The sequence below is a fragment of the Podarcis pityusensis genome (genome assembly GCF_964106645.2).
Source record: "Podarcis pityusensis genome assembly, chromosome: 2".
Lineage (NCBI taxonomy): Eukaryota > Metazoa > Chordata > Lepidosauria > Squamata > Lacertidae > Podarcis > Podarcis pityusensis.
Genome location: NC_138029.1, coordinates 4,932,255 through 4,953,951, shown reverse-complemented (window position 1 = coordinate 4,953,951; position 21,697 = coordinate 4,932,255). Strand labels below are relative to the sequence as shown.

Below are 21,697 nucleotides of genomic sequence, written 5' to 3'. Positions count from 1 at the left end.
TCGGTTGTTGAACGTTTCGGAAGTCGAACGGTCTTCCGGAACGGATTACATTCAACAACCAAGGTTCCACTGTATTGTAAAGACACCATCGACTCCACTGTGCCTCGCTTCCAAAAGGAAACACAGACCTTGGGTAAGCGTGCCTGGAACCCCTGAAATTTTACTCTGCTCAGAGACTGGGGTGGTGTGCAACAATACTTCTCACAAGCTTGGAGCTGTTCAGCCTATCTTATTCCTCTTGGCCAGCTTGTTTATTTAACTTATATCCCATCTTTCCTCCAAGGAACTCAAGGTGGTGTGATTCTCCCCTTCCCTATTAGAACAATTCATTGAAATAGGTTAGGCAGAGAATTCAACTGGAATGGCATGGTGACACCCACCCATTCAAGGGGTCCACCACAATGGCTCGAGGATGAGTCATCTGTCCTTCAATCAGAGTCTTCCTGGTCTGTGCAGCCTTTGATAGCCGGGCAACACTGATTGTCTTCTTGGGCCCATCATCAGTCCAGTAGAGGTTATTCCCCATCCAGTCCACAGCGATGCCTTCCACATTGTGAATGCCTAGAAGGAGTTAAAATCAACAATCATGCTCAGCAAAAACAAAAGCAAGCCAGGCAGATGGGGACGCATCAGAAACTGAGAACTGAAGTGAAAGTGACACAGCCATATGAATGGTGCCATGTACTCCTTTGGTTTGATTTCTACTGAAACAGACAAGGCACGAGGCATGATGGACACACATGTGCAGACCACACCTACTCTGCAAAAGATGCAGAGAGAGAGATTCAGCAGCAGAACACAACATTCGGGTTGGTACCCAAGAAAAAACATAAAGAAATCTATGCGTGAAAATAGTACAATCTGTGCTGTGCTGTGCACTTTTCTGACACCCATCAGCTGGCCTACGTTCTGAGCAAAATTGTGTACCAAAATCCAAATTCTACCCTTTCTTGTAAGTAGGCACTTGAACCTCGCTCTCTCTACTCCAAGCCCCACACAGACTGTACAAGGAAACCAGACCAGCACCTAGCATACTGAAGCAGACTGTTGCCTGGATGAAAGGGGTACATACCATCTTTCAGGATTGTTTCCCTGTCCGTTCCATCAATCTTCTGTCGCCCAATCAGGTAGCTGGTGGTGTCAGCAAAGTAAATGAAGCCAGTCTCTGCATGGAAATCCAGGGCCCTGGGGTTCATCAAGTTTTCAATGGGGATCATGTGCTCATCAGGAACTTTGGCCCCCATGTCCATCCCACGGATGATGCCTGGCCGACCTTTGCCATAAACAAGGAACAGCTCGTGCTCTGGCTCTGGAAAATGACAATGGGAATCATCAAAACAACAAAGCTAGACTAACTTTGATTTGCACTGAAGCTCATCTAGAAGCTTGGGCACTCCTGTCTTCCACAATGACCAAACTAAAACCCATAAGAAGAGCCCTGCTGAATAAGCCCAACTGTCCATCTAGCCCACTATCCTGTTTTCCATGGCAGCAAACCAGATGCCTTTGGGCAGCCTACAAACAAGGCACGAAAGCAACTGTCACTCTTCCCCTGCTGCTCCCCAGCGACTGGTATTCAGAGGCATATTTGCCTCTTAAAACTTGGAGACTGCATATAACTATCATGATCTGTAGCCACTGAAAGGCTTATCCATCATTTGTTCAATCCCCTTTTAAAGTCAGCCTCCGTATGGTGCATCTAATTTCCACCTACAACCACGAACAGACAAGCAGTAGTCATCTCTATTCTTGAAAACAGGGGAAGCAGAGAGGACCAGAGCTAGTTTCCGCTTGCTAAGCCAGAAAGCAGCTATCTGAAAACAATGTCACCTGCATATATTTGAACTTCTGTTTTGATTCCTCAAGTTCATTTCCTTGTTGCAAACTGTTGCATATTTTGCATTGGAAGACTGCATAGCTGCAAATTCTCTCCCATGCTGCTTAAAATCGTAAGCAAGCAATAGCTAAACACCAGCCCTAGAGAGCAAATAATCCAACATACAAAAACAACAGCACCAAAAACAACAAATGTCAAGTATATGACATTTGGAGTCATATACTTCAATTGGCTTATATGCTACAATTACATTTGGCATGTTTGGGTAAGAACAGAAGGATAGTTAAGGGCAGGTAGCTGGCCATGTGACTGCATACTGCATGGAGCAATGCCTGTAAAGAGAGGTAGAAAGTTGTCCACGTTTTGGGACAACAATCCCTTAAGTGGAATGCATCATGTGAAATTGTTTTACTGATCTGCATGTGGAAATCACAGGCCTAATGTTACTAGGATGGGGGGGAAAGAGAGGAATTTTAAAATTATACATTTGGAAGCCTCATAGGAGCTATAGGGCAAGGCACTTGTGAGCCCTCGCTGCATTTACTATCTTTCAGCAATACTGCCCCCATATCCACAAGCTCTTGCTCGGAATCATGAGGACCACTGAGCATTTGTTCACTCGGGCTGCTAAGCGTTTTCCCTTCCACTTCTAAACTTAATCTGTTTGTGCCTAGTCTACAGCCAAGGAAACCCAGCCAACTGCTTGGTCTTCAGCCTCTAGGGCATAGTCAGTATCTATGAGATTGAAGGAAAACTGGAGGTCAGAAAGGTTTGCAGGTTCTGGCCTTTTCCATTGAACTGATGAGTTAAAAAAGAAGGAGGAGGACAAATGCTTGGTGACTAACAGCTTTTCACACTGTGGTATTTATCTGGCAACCCGTATCCCTTCTTGTGCAAGGATTTTTCCTGGTCTAAAACCAACCACAAGTTGGACTCTGGACCAGCAGCTTTATATCCACAAACAGATTGGCTCATACAGTACATCTGTCACATTGCATCATCTGGTATTGCGGGAACTCTAGCTGGGGCTGATTTCATGTGTGCCTCTGCTCCCTTGCACCCAGATCACATAGGCAGTAGTTCAGAAGTCACTTGGGGCTTTTCTTTAGTGCAGATCTGATGGTGGTAGGATGCCTGGGTAGGACCTTTGCCTACTACCTCATGTATGGAATGTTAAAAGCATCAGCTTCCCATAAGGAGAAGAGCCATTAGGCCATAAGCCACAGGCTCATGAAATAATGCTGGCACATTCAGGACACACACACACACACACACACACACACACACACAGAGCAACCCAGAGAGAGAGAGCTCAGTGGGGAGATCTGGGCTCCCAACTGCCCCTCTAGCACTCCCTCTGTGCTGCTCTTCCTCCAGGCCAACAGGGAGCTTGGGGCCAAGACTTATTTCCCCACAAGACTGTTGTGGTGGGTTTGCTAGCACCAATCAGGATACAAATGGACAATGCCGTGATAAAATGGTGCTACCTTCTGACTCCTGCATAATATATTTGCTTATTTTGCTGGAAAGCCATGCTATGGCACAGGGTGAAGTGGTGGTGGATTCATCCAGAGTTGGTCCAACTCCACCAAAAATACTCAAATCTTAGGATTCTGTCATGAGTTTCCAAGTCTCTCCCCTGTTTCTTTGCCCTGAATAAGTTCACCAGTCATCGGTCCCACTCTCGACTTTGCTTCTGCCGCCATAATGTTCCCTATTTGTCATCAGGATGCATAAGTGACCCTGTCTCACCAAACACCTTTGTATAATATATGCTGGCTGACAACCATGATTCACAGGGTGAGACCATTCAGGCAAATTGTTGCTGACTAAAACTGAAAGGCAAAGCTTCCTCCCCACCTCACCCCAGCCTCAGTGTCTGCAGGCCACTTACTTTTGCAAGACTTTCCATCGCTGCCTAGGCTGAATCCTGACCGGCACCGGCATGTCCGGGTCTTGTGGCTGTTTCCAAGGAGGCAGATGTCAGAGCAGCCACCTGGTTTGCCAAACTGGTCCTGTTCACAGGCATGACTCCTCACTGCAGCAACAAAGAAAAGTCCATACAGTTTATTAACTACACAGCCTACATCTTTTATCTTCCACTGTGATTCTTAAAACCATCCGTGAGCATGCAATTGACATGCCCCAAGTATGAACAGCAAGGTCATATTGGAGAAATGTCAAGTGTATGATGGTCTGTATGTGTTTATATCGCTTTATTGGCCAAGGGAGCCAGCGTACAGCTTCTGGGTCATGCGGCCAGCATGACTAAGCAGCTCCTGGCGAACCAGAGCAGCGCACGGAAACGCCGTTTACCTTCCCACCGGAGTGGTACCTATTTATCTACATGCACTTTGACATGCTTTTGAACTGCTAGGTTGGCAGGAGCTGGGACTGAGCAACAGGAGCTCACCCCGTCGCAGGGATTCAAACCGCCGACCTTCTGATCGGCAAGCCCTAGGCTCTGTGGTTTAGACCACAGCACCACTATATATGCTAGTAAAAATGTTGTAAAAGTTTTTGCCTGGCATCTGAAAAACAGCAAAATTGGTGCCAGGCGTAACTCCCGAATAGGGGAAAAGGTGAAACAAAACAACAGGAACAAAGCACACACCTCTCATGAGTTTTAACAAAACTCACCTCTGATGGAGGTGGCATTTGGGAGAAGGGCATCAGTGGCTGATGGTGTTGTGTGGGCAGGGTAGCTCAATCACTTGGTTCTTAAGCTTTAAAAGAGCTTTAAGCAAAAGCACCAACACTCTGAATTGGGATCAGACACAAAGAGGCAGCCACTGGAGTTCATTTAAGACTGGTGACATATGATCAAAGTTGAGAGGCATCAGTCTAATTTTTGACCACTGCATTTTGCACCAACTGAGGCTTCAGAACCATTTTCAGAGTCAGCAACTTTAAGCTAATAGTAATAGGTTTAACAAGAATTGTTAGGAAAGATGCTCCTTTCAACTTTTGAACTGTGCTTTCATGATCTGCAGCTTCTTTTAACTGAGCTGGCTCATTTTGGTGAGATGCATGATCATGTGACACACTTCCCTCCAGACTGTTGCACAAGATGCTGCCTAGTTCATTACACAGATACTCAGAAAGAGGATCTGAGAATCAAACGTACATCCTGTTTGGGGCACTTCTGGCTGTCATCCCATGCAGCCTTGTACCCAGGTCAAAAGAAGCATGTGGGGAACCCGTATCATGGGTATGGTTACACAACAAACAACATCTGAAGGCCCACAAGTTCTCAAATCTGGCCTTAAGAGGGCCCTGAATGCCACAACCCCACCCATTTTAGTCCTGGCTTTATTAGGGCAGAGCTTTCCAAACTGTGTGTCACAACATGTTAGTGTGTTGGCTGCAGTATGTAGGTGTGTCGCGTAAACGCTCCCCATGCTCCTCCCAGAACTGGAAAGGGGTTAGCTTAACCTCTGGTTTGCTATTAAAACTGAATTACCATGTCACAAAATGATGCATGTTTAAAAAGGGTGTCATCAACATGAAAAGTTTGGAAAGCTCTGAGTTAGGGAATACACTGAGTGGTAGCCATCCCAGATGATACAGAAACTTCCCTCCCTGAAATCTGCCAATTAGCTTAATGGTTCAGTGAATCCTAAGCAGCCAACCGAAGGCTCTAAGAGGATTTTCAACACCCAAACTGATTAAGTACAATGAATGGAAGGGCTTTGGGGGGAGAGGCGGAAGAGTGCAGGATGCTGATTGATGGGGAGGGGAGAGAATGAAGCACACCACTGAGCGCCAGAAAAAGTTTCAGCCACCGTTCAAGGATTTTCCTGGGAGCACTGTGACCTAGTCAAATATATCTGCTCTGGGGAAGAAGCAAGAACAGCCCTTGGAGGAAGCCATTAATATTTCAAGATGCCACATCTGCTTAATTCTTTCCTTTTCTGCAGGGCAGTAATCAATCAATCAACCAATCAATCAATCATATGCTGCGGAGTTCTCTTTGGAAACCGCTTTTGAGATCTCTCTCTCTCTCTCTGTGTGTGTGTGTGTGTGTGTGAAAGAGCTGCTGGGAGATAACCAAATGTTCAAGAGGGCCCACTTGGGGCACAGCTAATGTTATCAGGTTTTAGCATAGACTGGGTGATTAGATTTGAGGTCAGAAACAGCCAATACTCAAATGCTGGACAGACTAGAAGTAATTTCCAGTAAGTTAACCTGAATTAAAAGTGATACATGAGGCTCTTTGCAACCAGTGCACACACTTCTGAGAGAACATGACAACCATCTGTAACAGGAGCTGGAGGAAGCTGAACTGAAGTGCTGCTGAAGCAGGCGGGGGGGGGGGAGCTAGAACACACACACACACCACCGAGGTTTCAGACAAGATGTGGTCAGCTTCCAGGCAAGCTTATATTGCTGTTCTGCACGCTAGGACAATGCACAAAGTATCTTAATTCTTCACACACACAAAATGGCATGCTGGTCTGAACGGCCCTTCTCTGTTAAGCAAGGGCCCTCCAAAGGTTGGTTTGTAGGAAGCTGAGGCCAAACCCAACTGTGATTAGTGTACCTGTATGACAAATGTATTTCTGAACACCTGTTTGCCATAGTAACACTTTTACATTATTGGGTGTATATAGGAGGTAACCATTTTAAGCGCGTCCAGTTGATGCACGATCGCTGACGCACAGGTTCTTTTGGACCCAGAAGAGGGCAGAATGGAGGGCATAATGGGGGCAGGGCAGGGTGTTAATGGGGCACAGCACACTTATGCATGAGGCCTGGGACCGGAACCTTCCATGCGAAATGGTCACTGCCTTAATATACAAATGCTGTGTGTAAGACTAAGAACATAAAAAGAACCCTGTTGGATCAGGCCACTGGCCTATCTAGTCCAGCTTCCTGTTTTCACAGCGGACAACCAGATGCCTGTGAGAAGTCCAAAAACTGCTCCCATGATCCATTCAGAGGCTGGCACACTCAAAACCTTTCACCTCTAGTTTCGGGAAGCATGGGTTTGTCACAGATCTGAACACTGTAGTACAAAGGAAACCACTGCCTGATATCATAAGCAGGCAGCATGTTGTATTCCCTCCAGATGTCCTCCCCACCTTCTCCCCTAGTTTGGATTGACCTGTACTAGAGAGAGGCACTCTGGGCATCTTAACAACAATAGCAGGCAAGCAGCCGCTGGACAAAGCACAAGAAGAGGGTCTGCCATTTTTTGCACTGGGCAGCGCTGAGCTGGGTCATGAAGAAGCACTAACAAGAGTTAAGTGTATAAACACAGTAGATAAATAAAGAAGCATTTGCTTTCAGGTGTTCAAAGGATTTCATGTGAATTGAGTTAGATCCAGACTAAGTTGGCTGAATTTAGGTCCCATAGAAACAATGGCATGAGTTAGTCCTCATGACTTAAGTCCAACCAATTAAGTTCAAACAGCTTACCTATCACCTATCACAACTAACCTATCACTAATTATGCCAGTTCACTGTCTGTCAGATTGTCAATATACTTTCTGTAAATAATATCCCCCCCCCCAAGGAAATAAAATCAGCTGGAACTGAGCCCTAATTTTTTAAATTGTTGTTTTAATTTGCTGGAAGCTGCCCAGAGTGGCTGGGACAACCCAGTCAGATGAGTTGGTTGGTTGGTTGGTTGGTTGGATAGATAGATGATAGATAGATGGATGATAGGTGGTAGGTAGGTAGATGATAGATAGTTCTTGTCACCATCATTCCATCAGGGGAAGGGTTTCTCCTTGCGCAACTGGACTCCCTCCCCATCTCCATCCGCTGCATGCACCCTGCACCCTCCCCAAATCTGCTCTGTAGAGTTGAGTCACAAGAATAGATTTAGGGGGCACACAGGGGGAGAACACTCTGTTGCACAAGCAGAAAGCCTGTGGTGACTTAGCACTATGTAGATTTCCCGCTCAGTCTAGATCCAGACCATTATTTTGTTGTGATTCTTAAAACATTCTTGCAAGCTAGGTGAACATTATTATCCCCAAAGTGCAGATGGGGTGACTGAAGCTGATGCAGGATGACCGAGCTAAAGCCACCTGGGGAGTTCATGGCAGAGGTGACATTCTAACATGAGGTTCTATACTGTAAAGTTCCTTCTCTTTGCCACTACATGACAGCAGCTCACTGAAAGGGCAACTGCTTGGGAGGAATTCAAACAAAACTTTGGGTGCAAAGATATATGAGAGCAGGTGCCGTGAACAAACAGGCAGTTAGAAGGGCAAAAAGGCGCTAGGCCAACAGTTGTATAGAGAAGAATGAGCGTGAGGGACATGTGCAAGACCCAGAAAGGGGGACTTTGAAAAGCAGCTATGAGAGTACAACCAATGAGGCCAGGCAGAAAGGTGGGCATTTACATGCTTGGGCTCTTGGTAAGCAGAGAATCCTATGCATTTTTGGTGAGCAGTAACACTTCGCATTAGATCTGCTAGGGTGAAGGAGGTGCTTAATCGTCCTTGGGTGAAGTTGCTGCTAAACCTTTTAAGACCTACATCATGTGTTCCTGCTGCCGCTAACTGGAAACAACAGCTAAGCTGAACTAACAACCATTTAAATCCAAAGGGAAATAATGCAAAATGACCCTTTAATATACCAACTAATTAGCATTCTTGAAGCACCTGGTGGGAGGCAGCAGGAAAAATACCAGCCACTGCCAACCTTCTTGTGAAACCAGAACAAGAAGAGATGTGTGTACAACTCATAAAAGTCTATGGCTGTTGAGTGGAAGGATAAGGGCTTACCCCCATTACTCATTGCTCAGAGCTATAAATACCAGAGGTGTGGTTGTTTTGATTGTAATTGTTTTAATTGTGCCTGAAGCAACGTGAAGCAAACCACATATCTTGGTTTAGAATTATGTGCAAACCAGCACATGTGGTTTGTTTCTCCCAAGCAAACCATTACTGATAAGCTAGGAACAAACCTTAGCTTTCACTCATGGTTTGATTAGATAAGGTTGCCATACATCCGGGGAAACCCAGACATGTCTGGGGGGGGGGGAGCTAACATGCCCATCTGGGCGGATGTTTACATTTTAAAGGAAATGTCCGCGTTTGGGGTTGGGGGGAGGCTTGGGCAGCTCGGGCTGCTCTGCATGCCGTGGCTGCTGCCAGCCTGAGCCAGGGAAAGAGGTGCGAGGGTGCCACAGTACAATGCAAATACTGTATTTTCATGTCTATTTAGAAGCAAGTTCCATTATTTCCAGTGGGGCTTACCCCCTAGTATATGTGTTCAGAACTGCCCTTTATTGTGGCATAAGTCTTCATGAGCTAAAGTCCACTTCATCAGATGCTGATGTAAGTAAATATGTGCATGTGCATGAAATGCAAAGGACAGCAATGTACCACCTTTCTATGCAGAAACCAAATAAATAGTCAGAATAAATAGTCAGTTTCGGTCAGAATTTCCCACTTCCAACAATAAAATTTCTACTGGCAATAAAAACATTTTAGCAAGAAAGATAGCCTTAACACCTCTCTCCCTTGTCCTGTTTTAGGGCTCAAGCACTAATCAGTCTGGAATGCTCTGTCATCCTGTTTTCTCCTGGTATAATGCACACAAGGTGGGCAGATCACTGAACAGATTGAGCTGCAGCAAGCCTCAGACTTGTGTGTTCCCCTCTCCTCCTCCTCCAGCACTTAACAGAATCCACCCATGGCATAGCTAACATAATTAAAAATGTAGCAGCTTTATTTGTTATCCTGAAGCCATTCCTAAAAAGCAAAACCCCCTAACTTTTGGAGGTCAGACCAATTAGTGCTTTTCTTTAACGTATCAGCAGGATATTTTTACTCTAGCTTGAGACAACTGGCAATCAAATAAACAGTGAGGAAGATCCTCTTTCTGCATCTGGCAGTGACAAAGCTAAGAACTGTACGGAATCTTAAACAACCTACCCTCTGATACCACAGATGGCATTAGATGAAATCTAGCAAGTGTTAAGCTCTATTCTCAAATTAAACCAATCAGTTTTATATAGATAATCTTCCAAACCTGGTTTATAATTGAGCAGATTACGCCACTGGACAACCTTTCCCATCCTGAGAGAGGGAAAGTATGTGTGAATACATCACCTTCTAAATGATCATTAAGTAGCTGCCTGCAGATAAGGCAGTATTGCAGAATGGCACACTGTTCTGAACCTGTTGCTAAAAACAACCTCATGGACATGAAAATAATGAGAAAGCAGGGTGGCAAGACATTCCTTTGTTGCCATTCAGTAGAGTCCTGATAAAAATGAACCACCTATACAACCAACCACAGCAGGAGGGTGGGCAGTTCAATCAATCTGAGGATATATGACCAAGGCAGAGAGACTAGGCAGACCAATGCTATGTGGATAATTAAAAAACTGGCCTCAAGAACGGGCTGACCAGATATGGATGATAAAATAGGATGCAGGAAGGATGGCTGGACCACTCTCTGTGATGCTAAGTGAGCAGGACATGGAATGCAAGAATAAACTGATTACTCAATCTGATGCCATACTGATGGTAGTTGTGACAGAAGAATAGATACAGAAGCAATGAATGGGATGCAGAGAGTGGACTAAGTCCTCTGGTTAGAATGTAATGTAGATATTTCTAGATGGAGTCTCGTGTGACATCGTGAATGACTTTTAATTATGCACATAGCACTGCTGAGGTGTTTGTGTGTGTGTATGTGTTTGTGTTATTTTGGCACCATTCCCAAAGAGAATTACCTTATTTCACAATGAACACAGACCTCCACCACCAAACATCAAGGTGATACGACAAAGCAAACCAACAACAGTTTTGCTGGGCACTTCAACTGGTCCTCAGCCCCAGGACATCCCACTTCTTTCCCTCCAAACGCTACCCAAAACCCACTCCCCATATACCTGTGGGCTGACGTCGCTGGTGGTAGACATGAAGAGCTCCACCCTTATCCACCCGGGTCACCACTTGGAAGTCACTACTGTTGAATCGATTAACACGGATGACGCTGGTTTTCTGCTGAGCATTCGCATTGTCTGAGTTGGTGGCATACAGGTAGTTTTCAAAGACGGTCAGGCCATAGAGATGCTCTATCTAGAGGGCACAAATGTGATTTTTGTGTGTGTGGATCACTTTGCTTTTTATTTTGCAGCTTACACATCTGAAGGCCTTCCCCTTCTGGTCCCCTTCTTCGCTGTACCTGCTCTCCAATTATGGCACACTATGGCTCTGAATTTATGCCTGCCTTCCCCCAAGCTGGTGCTGCGCAGAGGTTGCTCAACTATTTATATATTTATTATTTAGTTCATAAAATTTAAACGCCGCTTGATTGTTTAAAAAAACACACAAAGCAGTTTACAAAAGGATAAAACAATAACATCGGGGGGGGGAGCACAACCATAAAAAAGTTAAAATACTAAAACAGATTCAAATTATCTCAGCTTTCTAAGCACCTGGATCGGCTTGTCTAAACAAGAATGTTTTTAGCAGGTGCTGAAAGGGTGCAATGAAGGCACCTGCTTGATCTCAATAGGCAGGGAGTTCCAACTCCCATCATCCCTGATCATTAGCCATGCTCGCTGAGGCTGAAGGGAATTGCAGTTCAGAACATATAGAGGGCACCAGGTTGGAGGAAGGCTGCTCTGTGCTTTCAGTTGGCAGAGCATGTCCAATGGCCTTCAGATCTCTTAGAATTCTTGTGTCTCATCCACATTGCTTACAATCCTGACATCACTTTGTTTCTATGCAGCAAATGTCACTGTGCTGAACATCAGTGCTGTCATCTTGTTTAAGGAACTCAGAACTTCCAGCTCACAACCCAGGCCTTTAATTCTCTTTAATTTTAAAAAAGTTTTAATTAATAATTAATAATTTTAATTAATTTTTAATTTAAAAAGTTTTAATTAATATCTCTTTAATTTTAAAAAAGTTTGCTTAAGCCTGCAGTTAGATTGCTACATTTAGGTATCTCTCAACGTAAGTTGAAGGATAAGTTAGAAGCACAGCCGTTAGTGATATTGATATTCACAAAGACAGCAGTGCACCAGAAGGAACCAGAGATGGGCTTAACCATCCCATCGTTCCAAGGGACTCCATAACTCCTGCTGCAGGATCTCCAGAGGAGAACTCACCAGGATGCCCTGAATGATAGTGTGCCGGTTCTTTCCTTCATAATCCACCACTTCGATGTAGTCAAGATAGGCATCTGCCCAATAAACCAGCCGGTTGACCAAGTCCAAGGTGATACCATGGGGGAAGACAATCTTGGCGTCAACCAGTTTTGTGCGGTTCTGCCCATCCATGTCACAGCGCTCCACCTTCGGTATCTGTCCATAGTCGGTGAAGAAAACCTTCCTGCAAGAAAGCAGAGAAGCAGGTGAGGAGGACTTCAAGCAAAAAATCTTTTCAATTAACCTCAGGTCTGCATGTTTTAATTAAACAAACTCATAGGTTAAGGCTACTTATAAGGCCTACTGAATGCACTGAAACCAGTCAAATAAATAATAATAATAATAATAATAATAATAATAATACTTTTAATTAATCATGTATGGGAATAAGTCTTATTGAACTGAGCTGAACTTCCTTTTGGTTAAACATGGACTGCATCAGGCTGTAAATGAAATCCAGCTTCAAAGCTGTTCTTTCCATTAATGGACCAAAATCTACCAGGACAGTAACCACCAGAGCACAAGTTCATTAGCTGAGAAGTTCCAGATCCAACATTCCTCTTTTAATTAATGTCTTTAAGCAATGTACTACTTTAAAAACAAAATGAGCCTGCCTCATTTCTAGAGTGAGACTTCAGTGAAGTCTATAGGGAGCAGTCCAGTCACACAGGGGACTTGAAACTCTGAAAACGGGATGGTGGTAATGAGTCTCCAATCCCATCCAATGAAGGGAAGATTATGAAACAGATTGACAGCAATCCTAAACCCTCCCATTACAATGATGGTGGAAGGGTAGGGGTACATGTGGGATGCATGTAGTCTCCCCACCGGCCTCCTTCAAGAGAAGCGTGGGTGGATGGCATGCCATCACAGAGGCCCAAGCTTTATTCTAGTGAGAACAAGGAGCCCTGAAAATGGAGTGTACCCAGATAGTACACTAGTGGATTTACATCTACTGGATCCAAAGCTTTGTGAATACCCAAGGGTCCAATCATTGGGCTTGTCGGCTAAGTCAATATGGAGCTGGTGCAGCAAAAAGAAAAGAAAAAAGAGGGGAATACATCCCTCCTTCCCCTTGGACAGAGAGAGCAGAAGACCTTTGGATTCAGCAGTGGATGCACAGCTCTACCCCACCACGATTTGGATTGTTCCAAAGATCTCCTTTGTTAAAAAAAACATGAAGCTGGGAACCTATTTTGTCATGATTAACACGCAAGTGACTTTAAAATGCATAAGAAGTGAAATATATAGGTTCTGAGTTTTTTCAACTATTCCTGCACTCCTATGGTTTTAAAAGTTGTCTAGCTCTGTCTGTGTATGTTTGGCTTGTATGGAAATTCCACTGAGTCCAATGAGGCTTCTCCTCAAGTGCATGGGATGCACACTGAAGACGTCACTGCAAAACACCCTTGCTTCTGAACAGTTTGGCCTTTGGGGGTTGGATGAGAGGACTTAGGTAGCAGGGTACTAGGGACTGCTAGCTCATTCAGCTCCTATCAGTTCTACCTGCCAATCTTCACAACTGAATGTTGAAAATAAAAATGGTATAGCTAGCTGCCAGGAAAAGTTAAAATGAAGTACTGTACAGATTTGGTGTCGTGCTTTTGCCCGAGAAAAATGCGCAGGAGCAGGGAGGAGATCCCCTTAAGCCTCCCCACCAGTAACCCACTAGTGCAAAAACTATTGTTAGAGCAACATAACATACACATTTCTTTTATTTTTATTTTTTGAAAACCCTAACACGGGGGTGGGGGGTGTTATATCATGTTACCTAACAGAAAACCAAAGTAAACACTAGGTGGCAGACTAAGGTATGCTTTGGCCACAGAACACCCATTTCTAAATACCGTTATCTATCATCCACACTGGAAAGAAACACCTCAAGTGCAGAAGGAGGCTTCTTGAGTATTCAGGAGAGCAGCCAACCTGATACAAAATGGTGCAAAACACATACTTATACACACATTCCTGTTTCTTTGCTTCAGTGCTAAAGGCAATTTATTTGGGTTTAGGACAAGGATATCAGAAGGCCAGATTGACCGTATCCATCTACCACAAGGCCCTCAAGGGCACTCGGATTACTAGACCTCAAGCTTGACACAAAGGGAGCATCAGTATTTGGAATCGTTCTTACACAGTATCTGAGTGCCCTCTGGTGCCCTCATCTTCAAATGGTGAAGATCTCATCCCCATTGTACATAGATCTTGAGTTAAAAATTAAATACTTGAAAGTAAGCCCCACGGAGAATCAATGAGACTTACTTCTAAGTAAATGTGCTTAAGATTTAGCTACCTACCAAGCTCCCTAAAGAAAACACTTACGGAAACAGGGCCTAGCATTACCTGTAGACATTATCCACCCCACCCCCTCTGGCTTTTCTGCAGATCAGTGTGCTAAGGGGATAATCAGGATAGGAGAAGAGGCAGGGTGTCACTGTTTCAATGCTTCCCCCGCCCAATTCATGTAAACCCACTCTGGCCCAGAACAAAGGGGGTTTGGACTGCACTGTAAGGCCTCATCAGCACAGCATAAACTTTTTGCTTTTGCTTGAAGTGCAATACAATGAACTGAATGCCTGAAACTTCTCCTCAAAGTACTCCCCCATCCAGCTTCTAAATGTGCACCTGAAACTACCAGGAGGAGGGAAAGCAGCTGTGGCTGGTTGGGTTTCAAGGGAGCCTAACCAAGCAGGCAGGCAGTGGATAGGTTAACACACCCTCACCACCATCTCATGCCTCCCCTACAAAATGCCCCCTCTCACTGCTTCTGGGATGCCACGAAACTTTCTTTCTTGCATATGCATTGTACAATATACAGTTACCAACTTCCCTTCCCGATGGGTCTTGAACTCTGCAGCGCTCCAGCCACACCATCATCCTGAATTCCATTACTCTTATGACTGCTGCTGAATAGAAGCAGCATTTAGCATCTCTTTAATGCCAGTCTTGCAGCAAGTATCATACAGCACATAAATGTGGTCCCATTTCTGTGCAGAGGGCTTACAACAGGCTTCCTCAAACTCAGCCCTCCAGATGTTTTTGGCCTACAACTCCCATGATCCCTAGCTAGAAGGACCAGTGGTCAGGGATGATGGGAATTGTAGTCTCAAAACATCTGGAGGGCCGGGTTTGAGGAAGCCTGGCTTACAACAACCTACTTTAGCCAAACCAGGGAGAAACAAGGCCAGAGGATGATGAGTCACAATCAGGTGTCAATGAAATACTAGTAAGGTGTGCCAGTGGTGCTGAGGACAAGTTTGGTAAGAGAACTGAGCCTTGAGGGCAAATGTGAAGGAGGTGGTGAGGGAAGGGGAAGGCTACATAGAGCAACATGGCAGAAAGCAGAAACATGTGCCTGGAAGGAGACAACAGGTAACAAATACTCCTTCCTTGATTCTAAGATGATATAAGCTACCAAGACCTGACTGAACTGGAGCACTTTGCCTTGTCTATATGCAGTTGCAAGACCCCAGCACAGAGGAAATGCATGCTCTGGATCTGCTCAAGGTCAACTCTATGCATGCTTGTATGAACTGAGCACAAGATGATTCTACCCTTTCTTACAAAGTCAGTGATGAAATATAAACATCTGTGTAACCAAATATGCATAGACGCAATACTGAGCTACAATGTCATGAACTTCCTTTTATGTTTTCCCACAGCATTTTCAGTTTGTTCCAGCAGTGCCCTGACACAAAGATGACCATCATCTTTTCCCTCTTTTCCAATAAGATTTCACTAAAGGCAACTAACTGGCTGACCTTCAAGATGCCTAGCAAGCACACCATGCCAAGGACAACTGAAGTGTGATCCTTGGACCCTTGACCACAGAGAGAATCCATAAATTTAACAGCGTCTGGTCACTAATGGGAAGCCACTTTTTCTTTTGCACAGTGAGGTGAGGCACTCTCCTCTAAATGTGGTACAGACTGAATGCAATAGCTACACGTCTGATGTGAAACATCCCATAACATAGCACCAATTACACAGATTCTGTGGTTTTCTACAGCACATCCAGACAGCTCTATAGTGAGGGATCAGGAGTAGCGTATCAGGGCATCTGATCCTCTCAAGACCAGACATGCTGAGCATTTCAGCTCATGCTGATGCTGCACTAACCCTCACAGCTGAAGCAGATGGTGTCTAACTGTGCCCCAGGAAACCAGGAGAAAAAAGGTCTCTAACATTCCCAAGAACAGTTTTTGTTCACAACACCCAGAAGGAGCCATAGAAACTGGCATTGATAGTATGTTCCAGGCAGGAGCACATCTATCAGGGAGGGTTCAGATATTATGTGCCTCTTCTGTAAATCAGGGCTAGGCAACATAGTACCCTTCAAATGTTGCTGGAGAACATCTCCCATCAGTCCCAGCTAGCATCGCCAGTCGTCAGGGATGATAGGAGCTCCAGTCCAACAACATCTGAAGGGTACCACAATGGCTATTCCTGTTGTAAATTATGAGACCACATGACCTTCTGATGCCAGCTGATGTCAAATCCAGGCACCACAGGTCATGGCCAAGCCTGGGAGGCTCTGACATTGTGTAGGCCCAGCCTTCAGCTGACAGGTACTGTGTGAAATTGGGCTCACAGGATACTCTGTGATTCAGACTTCACATTTCTTCACTATCAATCACCTGTCACGTGTAGACCTATGCTAGCAAGGCACTGACACTCTTTGGAAGTAGGATTCCTTTGATAGCTCATAGATGCTGATGCAGCAAAGAAGGATCTCATAGAACCCAAGTTCAAAAGATTCTCCAGTTCAAGATCAACTCTATAAATCAGCTCACCCATCCACCAGCCCATGCTTAAATGGACAAATTATCACAACTCTCAGAATATAAAGTTGCTATTCATTCCCAAATAACTCCCACTATGTTCCTTATTTCAGCTATGCTTTCTAATAGGCCGATAATTCAAATGGGGCAGAAGGAAAGAGAGGTGTTTGCCATTTCGTATGCCATTTCACTGCTGCTCAGATGGTTAGATTTCACATTGACAGGCACTTAGTTATTCAAAGGACACTGTGATAATTTAAGAGAAAAAGTCAAGCATGAAAAGTGCATTACTTATAGCTCTGGGCTCATGGATTCTACATGGGCATGACCACATCTTGAAAATGCAGAAGAAATCCTATTTTGCATTGATTACATCACAATAATTAAATAATAATACAAAAACTTTATCCAGCCAACCTTCTTTAAAATGGCTGGAAAATTTCATGGGAAGGAGCACATAAAATGCTCTTCCTCCAAGATGCACCATTCTCCTAAAGCCAGGAATTACTGTATTGAGTTCATAAACCACCAATTGCAACATTATTTCCATCTTTCCCAAACAAATATATTCTTCATCCACAAACTGCACACACAAGATTCTCACCCCATGGTTGGGTCCAGTGCAATGCCTTTGGGATTGTACAGTTCCAGGTCAAGCAGCGTAACACAGGTGACCCCATTCTTGTTGCAGACAAATATCCGGTCATCAATATCATCCACAAAGTAGAAGTTGCCTGTAAGCCAGTCAATAGCCATCTGCTCCACATCTAATGGAAGAAAACGAAGGGTGTGGTAAGTAAGATATTAACTCTTGGTCAAGAACAGTTCAGAAATTAACCCTCTTCAAAAGGCCAGCAATCTGGAGTTGGGCTCTATACAGCATGGGTAGGTAATGTTTCATCTGTTGATATTTTTATCTGCTGAGCCCATCTGCCTTATCTGTCTTGTAGTTATTTGGACTTTTGGTGGACTCCTTTTGAAAGCTACACCTATGAGAAATAAACTGTGGGAAATCTTGGTTCTTCGATTCCGTCAAAACTCCTTGGAAGCCATGGCTCAGAGTGTCCAACTACTATACCATCAAAAATATTTACAACCTGCCTTTCATCTGTACAGGCACATCTGATCAGCTCATTCCTCAGGACAAGAAGGAACTGAACTGTAAAAGATCTGTCAGTGGATCTGTAAAGAGTCAGGCACACAGAACTGCTCATGGTACAATCTCAAGAGTTCCAGGTCATCCAGCATTATAGAGACAATGCTTGCACTCCGTGACTGAAAGTACCTCAGAAAAGCACAAGTTTCAAAGGGTGGTGATGCGTGGAGATATCTTCAAAGAGAAGGCTAAGCTACAACCTCCTCTGCAGCATGCTAAGTTTTATATGTCTAGTAAGCTGTGCTTTTCCCCCAGGTGGTACTCAAGGGTATTCAGTACCGGCACCTCTTTTGTTGTTGTTAAAAGGTCTGGCACTTACTGTAACAACTTCATGATGAGTACCAGCACCTGTTTTTCTAGGGGGAAAAGCACTGCTAGTAAGTATTGTTTGGGAGGGAGCACTGAGACTTCTGTTCTCCCATCTGCAATCTGAAATGCTTCGACCCAGCTACACATCACATGGAACTTCTGTTCCTCCTTTGCCGCTCTGTCATAAAGATCATGTCTTCTTACCAAACCTCCATTTCAAGAAGTAAGTTCCCAGTTAAGTGGAGATGGTAGATCTAGAACACCATGAAGTTCTCCAGGCCTTTCTTAGAGCTGCCACATTCTTTCTCTCTCTCTCTCTCTCTCTCTCTCTCTCTCTCTCTTTCTCTGAAATGCGTATAACTGAGAGTTTTGTTAAGGGAACTTTTCCCAAATACAAAGCTGCACTGACAGAAGAAACTGCAACCGGCAGGACTTTCCTTTCTGTACAACCCTTTTAAGGGACAGGAGCCTGCTGAACATAAACCCAGTGACCCTATTAAAAACATTTATTAGTTTGTTTATAAAATTTGTTAGCTGTCTTTCGAACAGCACAGGCACTCAAGATGATGAACAAGCCTTCTAAAACCACCATATAAACTACAGCAGTAAAAGAGAACAACATGCTCAGCAAAAAAAAACACCACCTGGCAAAGCCCTTTTCAAATAAAAACTTTTTCTCAATCGCCAGAGGAAGCTATATATAATACCATGAAAAATGAAATAGCCTTATAAAATTAGGCCTATTTAGACTATATGCATTTCAGGCTGTGCTGTTTGGCTATGACATAAAAAGGATTTGAGTGTGACCCTGTAGCCTCAAACAATTGCAGTGCCTGAACCCCTACACAGTGGCATTGGTCGTGAGACATGAGTACCCTGTCTTTGGCTAGTGCTCTTCTCCTCCCCACCTCCCCCCCACACCTGGCCAGTGGTGTGCAGTGAAACTTTTCTTTGGGGAACAGTTAGGGCCAGAGGCAACAGCTTGTAAAGGCGATTGTGGGAAGGGAGGGACATTGTGTTTGTGAGCATCCCGCCTGCCTCCCTAAGACGGGCAGAAGCTTCCCAGGCTTTGGGAAGGAGGCACCAGGCATTAATACTTTAATACTCTAATTTACCAGGTATATTTAGGGGACAGCCTAGTTTCCCAGGTCCACTGACCGCATGCCACTTCACCTGGCCTGTTCTTCAGCCACATCTCACCCCCTATCACATGCTCCCCCCTAGTTTTCTTGCCGCCAGGGAACCATCCCAAGCAACCCCTTCTCCTCCCCACTGGGCCTGTTTTGTGTTACTGAAGAATAGAGCATCAGGCAGAAGATTGCTCTCCCACTGAGATACTTAGAGGCCTATTCTCCTCTCATCCTTCTGTGCTGCTCTGTTCTCGGGGAACTGGCTGCTGTCCTCAATTAGGCTCCCTCACCCGCCCTGTGCCCCCCTTGAAAACAGCTTTCAAAACTTTCCCCCTGTTTCACAGGGTTTTCTTTTTTCTCCAGTCCTGGCATCAATGGGCTTCTGAGAGCACTAGGCCTCCACAGCCTATTGCTACATTCCAAAATACTTTGTTGGCAGAGGCCCAGTGTGCTGCTAAAGTGCAGTGGTGGAAGGCCGGGGGGGGGGGGGGAGAGATAGTTTTGGGAAGCAGCAGCAACCAAACCAAAAAGGGGCCCCCAGATTCTGGCCAAGTTCAAAAGCTCAGATTCTGGCTTGTGAAACACCCTCCCCATGCCACATCCTTTCGTAAGCCCTTACATTCTGATTCCATTATATCCAAAATGGAAAAATGAAGTTTAATATGAGCTTACAAAGCAGAATCTTAAATCAACTTCTACCTATGGTTAAGATCCTGACATTAAGCCACAGTTCCCCATTTCAGACTTAATGAGTAACTGTGGTTGGATTAATGAAATCACGATCACTTGTTTCCAGGTGCTCAACTACAGGTTAGTTACCGTGGCCACTTGCAGATCACCGAAAAAGAAGAAATGCATTGCCCACTCAGCCCACAGCTATGTGGGTTTACATAAAATTTGCATATGCTAATTTATATACAAAGGTGCATATTTAGAAGGAGTTACTATAATCTACAGTAATGCATCTCCATAACAAGCCCCCATTACAAAATCCAAAACAGACACTGAAACTAAGATAAACAGAAATCAAAACATAAGTTTTCCTAATAAATTCCACATAAAGGAACATCCTTTACAAATGAGAGAACATAATTTAGCTCTTTCACAAGCACAGTTCATAGGATGGTGCTGCCCAAAACACACATACCTTTCAGAATGTGGATCTCACCAAATTACAGTTTTATTATTGAATTTATTATTAAATCTCATATCCAGCCTTTCCTCACAAAGGATGGGACTTTACTATGGCACTTACTATGCTTAAATTACCAATAAAAGGATAACTGTAGCTCACTATACAAACTGTTTACTTGCAGACTGTAGATTCTGCTTCTTTCTAACTCACAGCTTCTAACTGTGCAAAAGAGATCTGATCCTACACTCGATGTAAGTGAACACCATATAGGCTTCTTTCGTATTCTATTTGCAAGAAATTACAGTTGCCATACTTCATTTCTTGACTGAACATCTTTACATCCCAGTTTTCTAAACATAAATAGGTACTGTACATTAGAAATAACTGCTTTGCCATAACTTGTAGCAGGAGAGGGACAGTTTGTTTATGAGTTTGTTTATATCCTCACCTTTCTTCCAAAGAGTTCAACAAGTCATAAGTGGTTTATTGCACTTTCCCCAGGACATGATTCTCACAACAACCCTGTGAAGTAGGTTAGGCTGAAAGACAGTGAGTGGCCCATGTTTCATGGCTATGTGTGGATTTGAACTTTGGTCTCCCAGGTTCTACCCCAAAACTCTAACCACAATACTATGCTGGTTTTGAAAGGGTCAGCCTTCCTCTACTTGTCTCAATCCAGAACATATTCACTACACATCTGTGGCTCAGCTTCATAACATCTGCTTTGCATGCAGAAGGTCCCAAATTCAATTCACAGAATTGCTGCAGAGCCCCTGTAGAATAGGCAACACTGAGATAAGATGAAAAAGAGGTCTGACTCAGTAACACAGGTTCCACTATCCAAACACAATGCATTCTCAGGGAATTGTTTGTTAGGCGAGTGTTCACATAACGAGTCAATGATTCCCAATGATTGCTATGGGAAATTTTCTAATGTGTTTCCAACTACAGAATTTTGACCCCCCAAATGATTAAAAAAAAAACAGGAAAACCCTCTAAAATCTTGCAAAGGTAAACAAGGAAGGGGAAAATGCTCTCTTATTTGTTAGATCTCTTCCCCTCCTTCCCCATGGTTTGTGGAGAAATGGCTGCTGCAAACCAGCGAAACACAATAAAGTAAGGCTTGTTTAAGGCCGCTTATGTGTTACAGTACTATACACAGGTCCAGCTGTTTGGATATCTGAACCTGCAGTGTGTACAGCAAGTTTTGGGTACTAATTCCT

General features: G+C 44.2%; 1 protein-coding gene across 1 annotated transcript in view; it reads right to left on the bottom strand.

The window, feature by feature from the left end:
• The window catches only part of LRP1 (LDL receptor related protein 1), a 321,217-nt gene that overhangs the window by 126,718 nt on the left and 172,802 nt on the right, over nucleotides 1-21,697 (bottom strand). Inside the window, 6 exon segments of the mRNA XM_080996568.1 lie at nucleotides 381-561; nucleotides 1,073-1,309; nucleotides 3,732-3,875; nucleotides 10,698-10,887; nucleotides 11,925-12,147; nucleotides 17,349-17,511. Of these exon segments, the coding sequence (XP_080852694.1) occupies nucleotides 381-561; nucleotides 1,073-1,309; nucleotides 3,732-3,875; nucleotides 10,698-10,887; nucleotides 11,925-12,147; nucleotides 17,349-17,511 (1,138 nt within the window).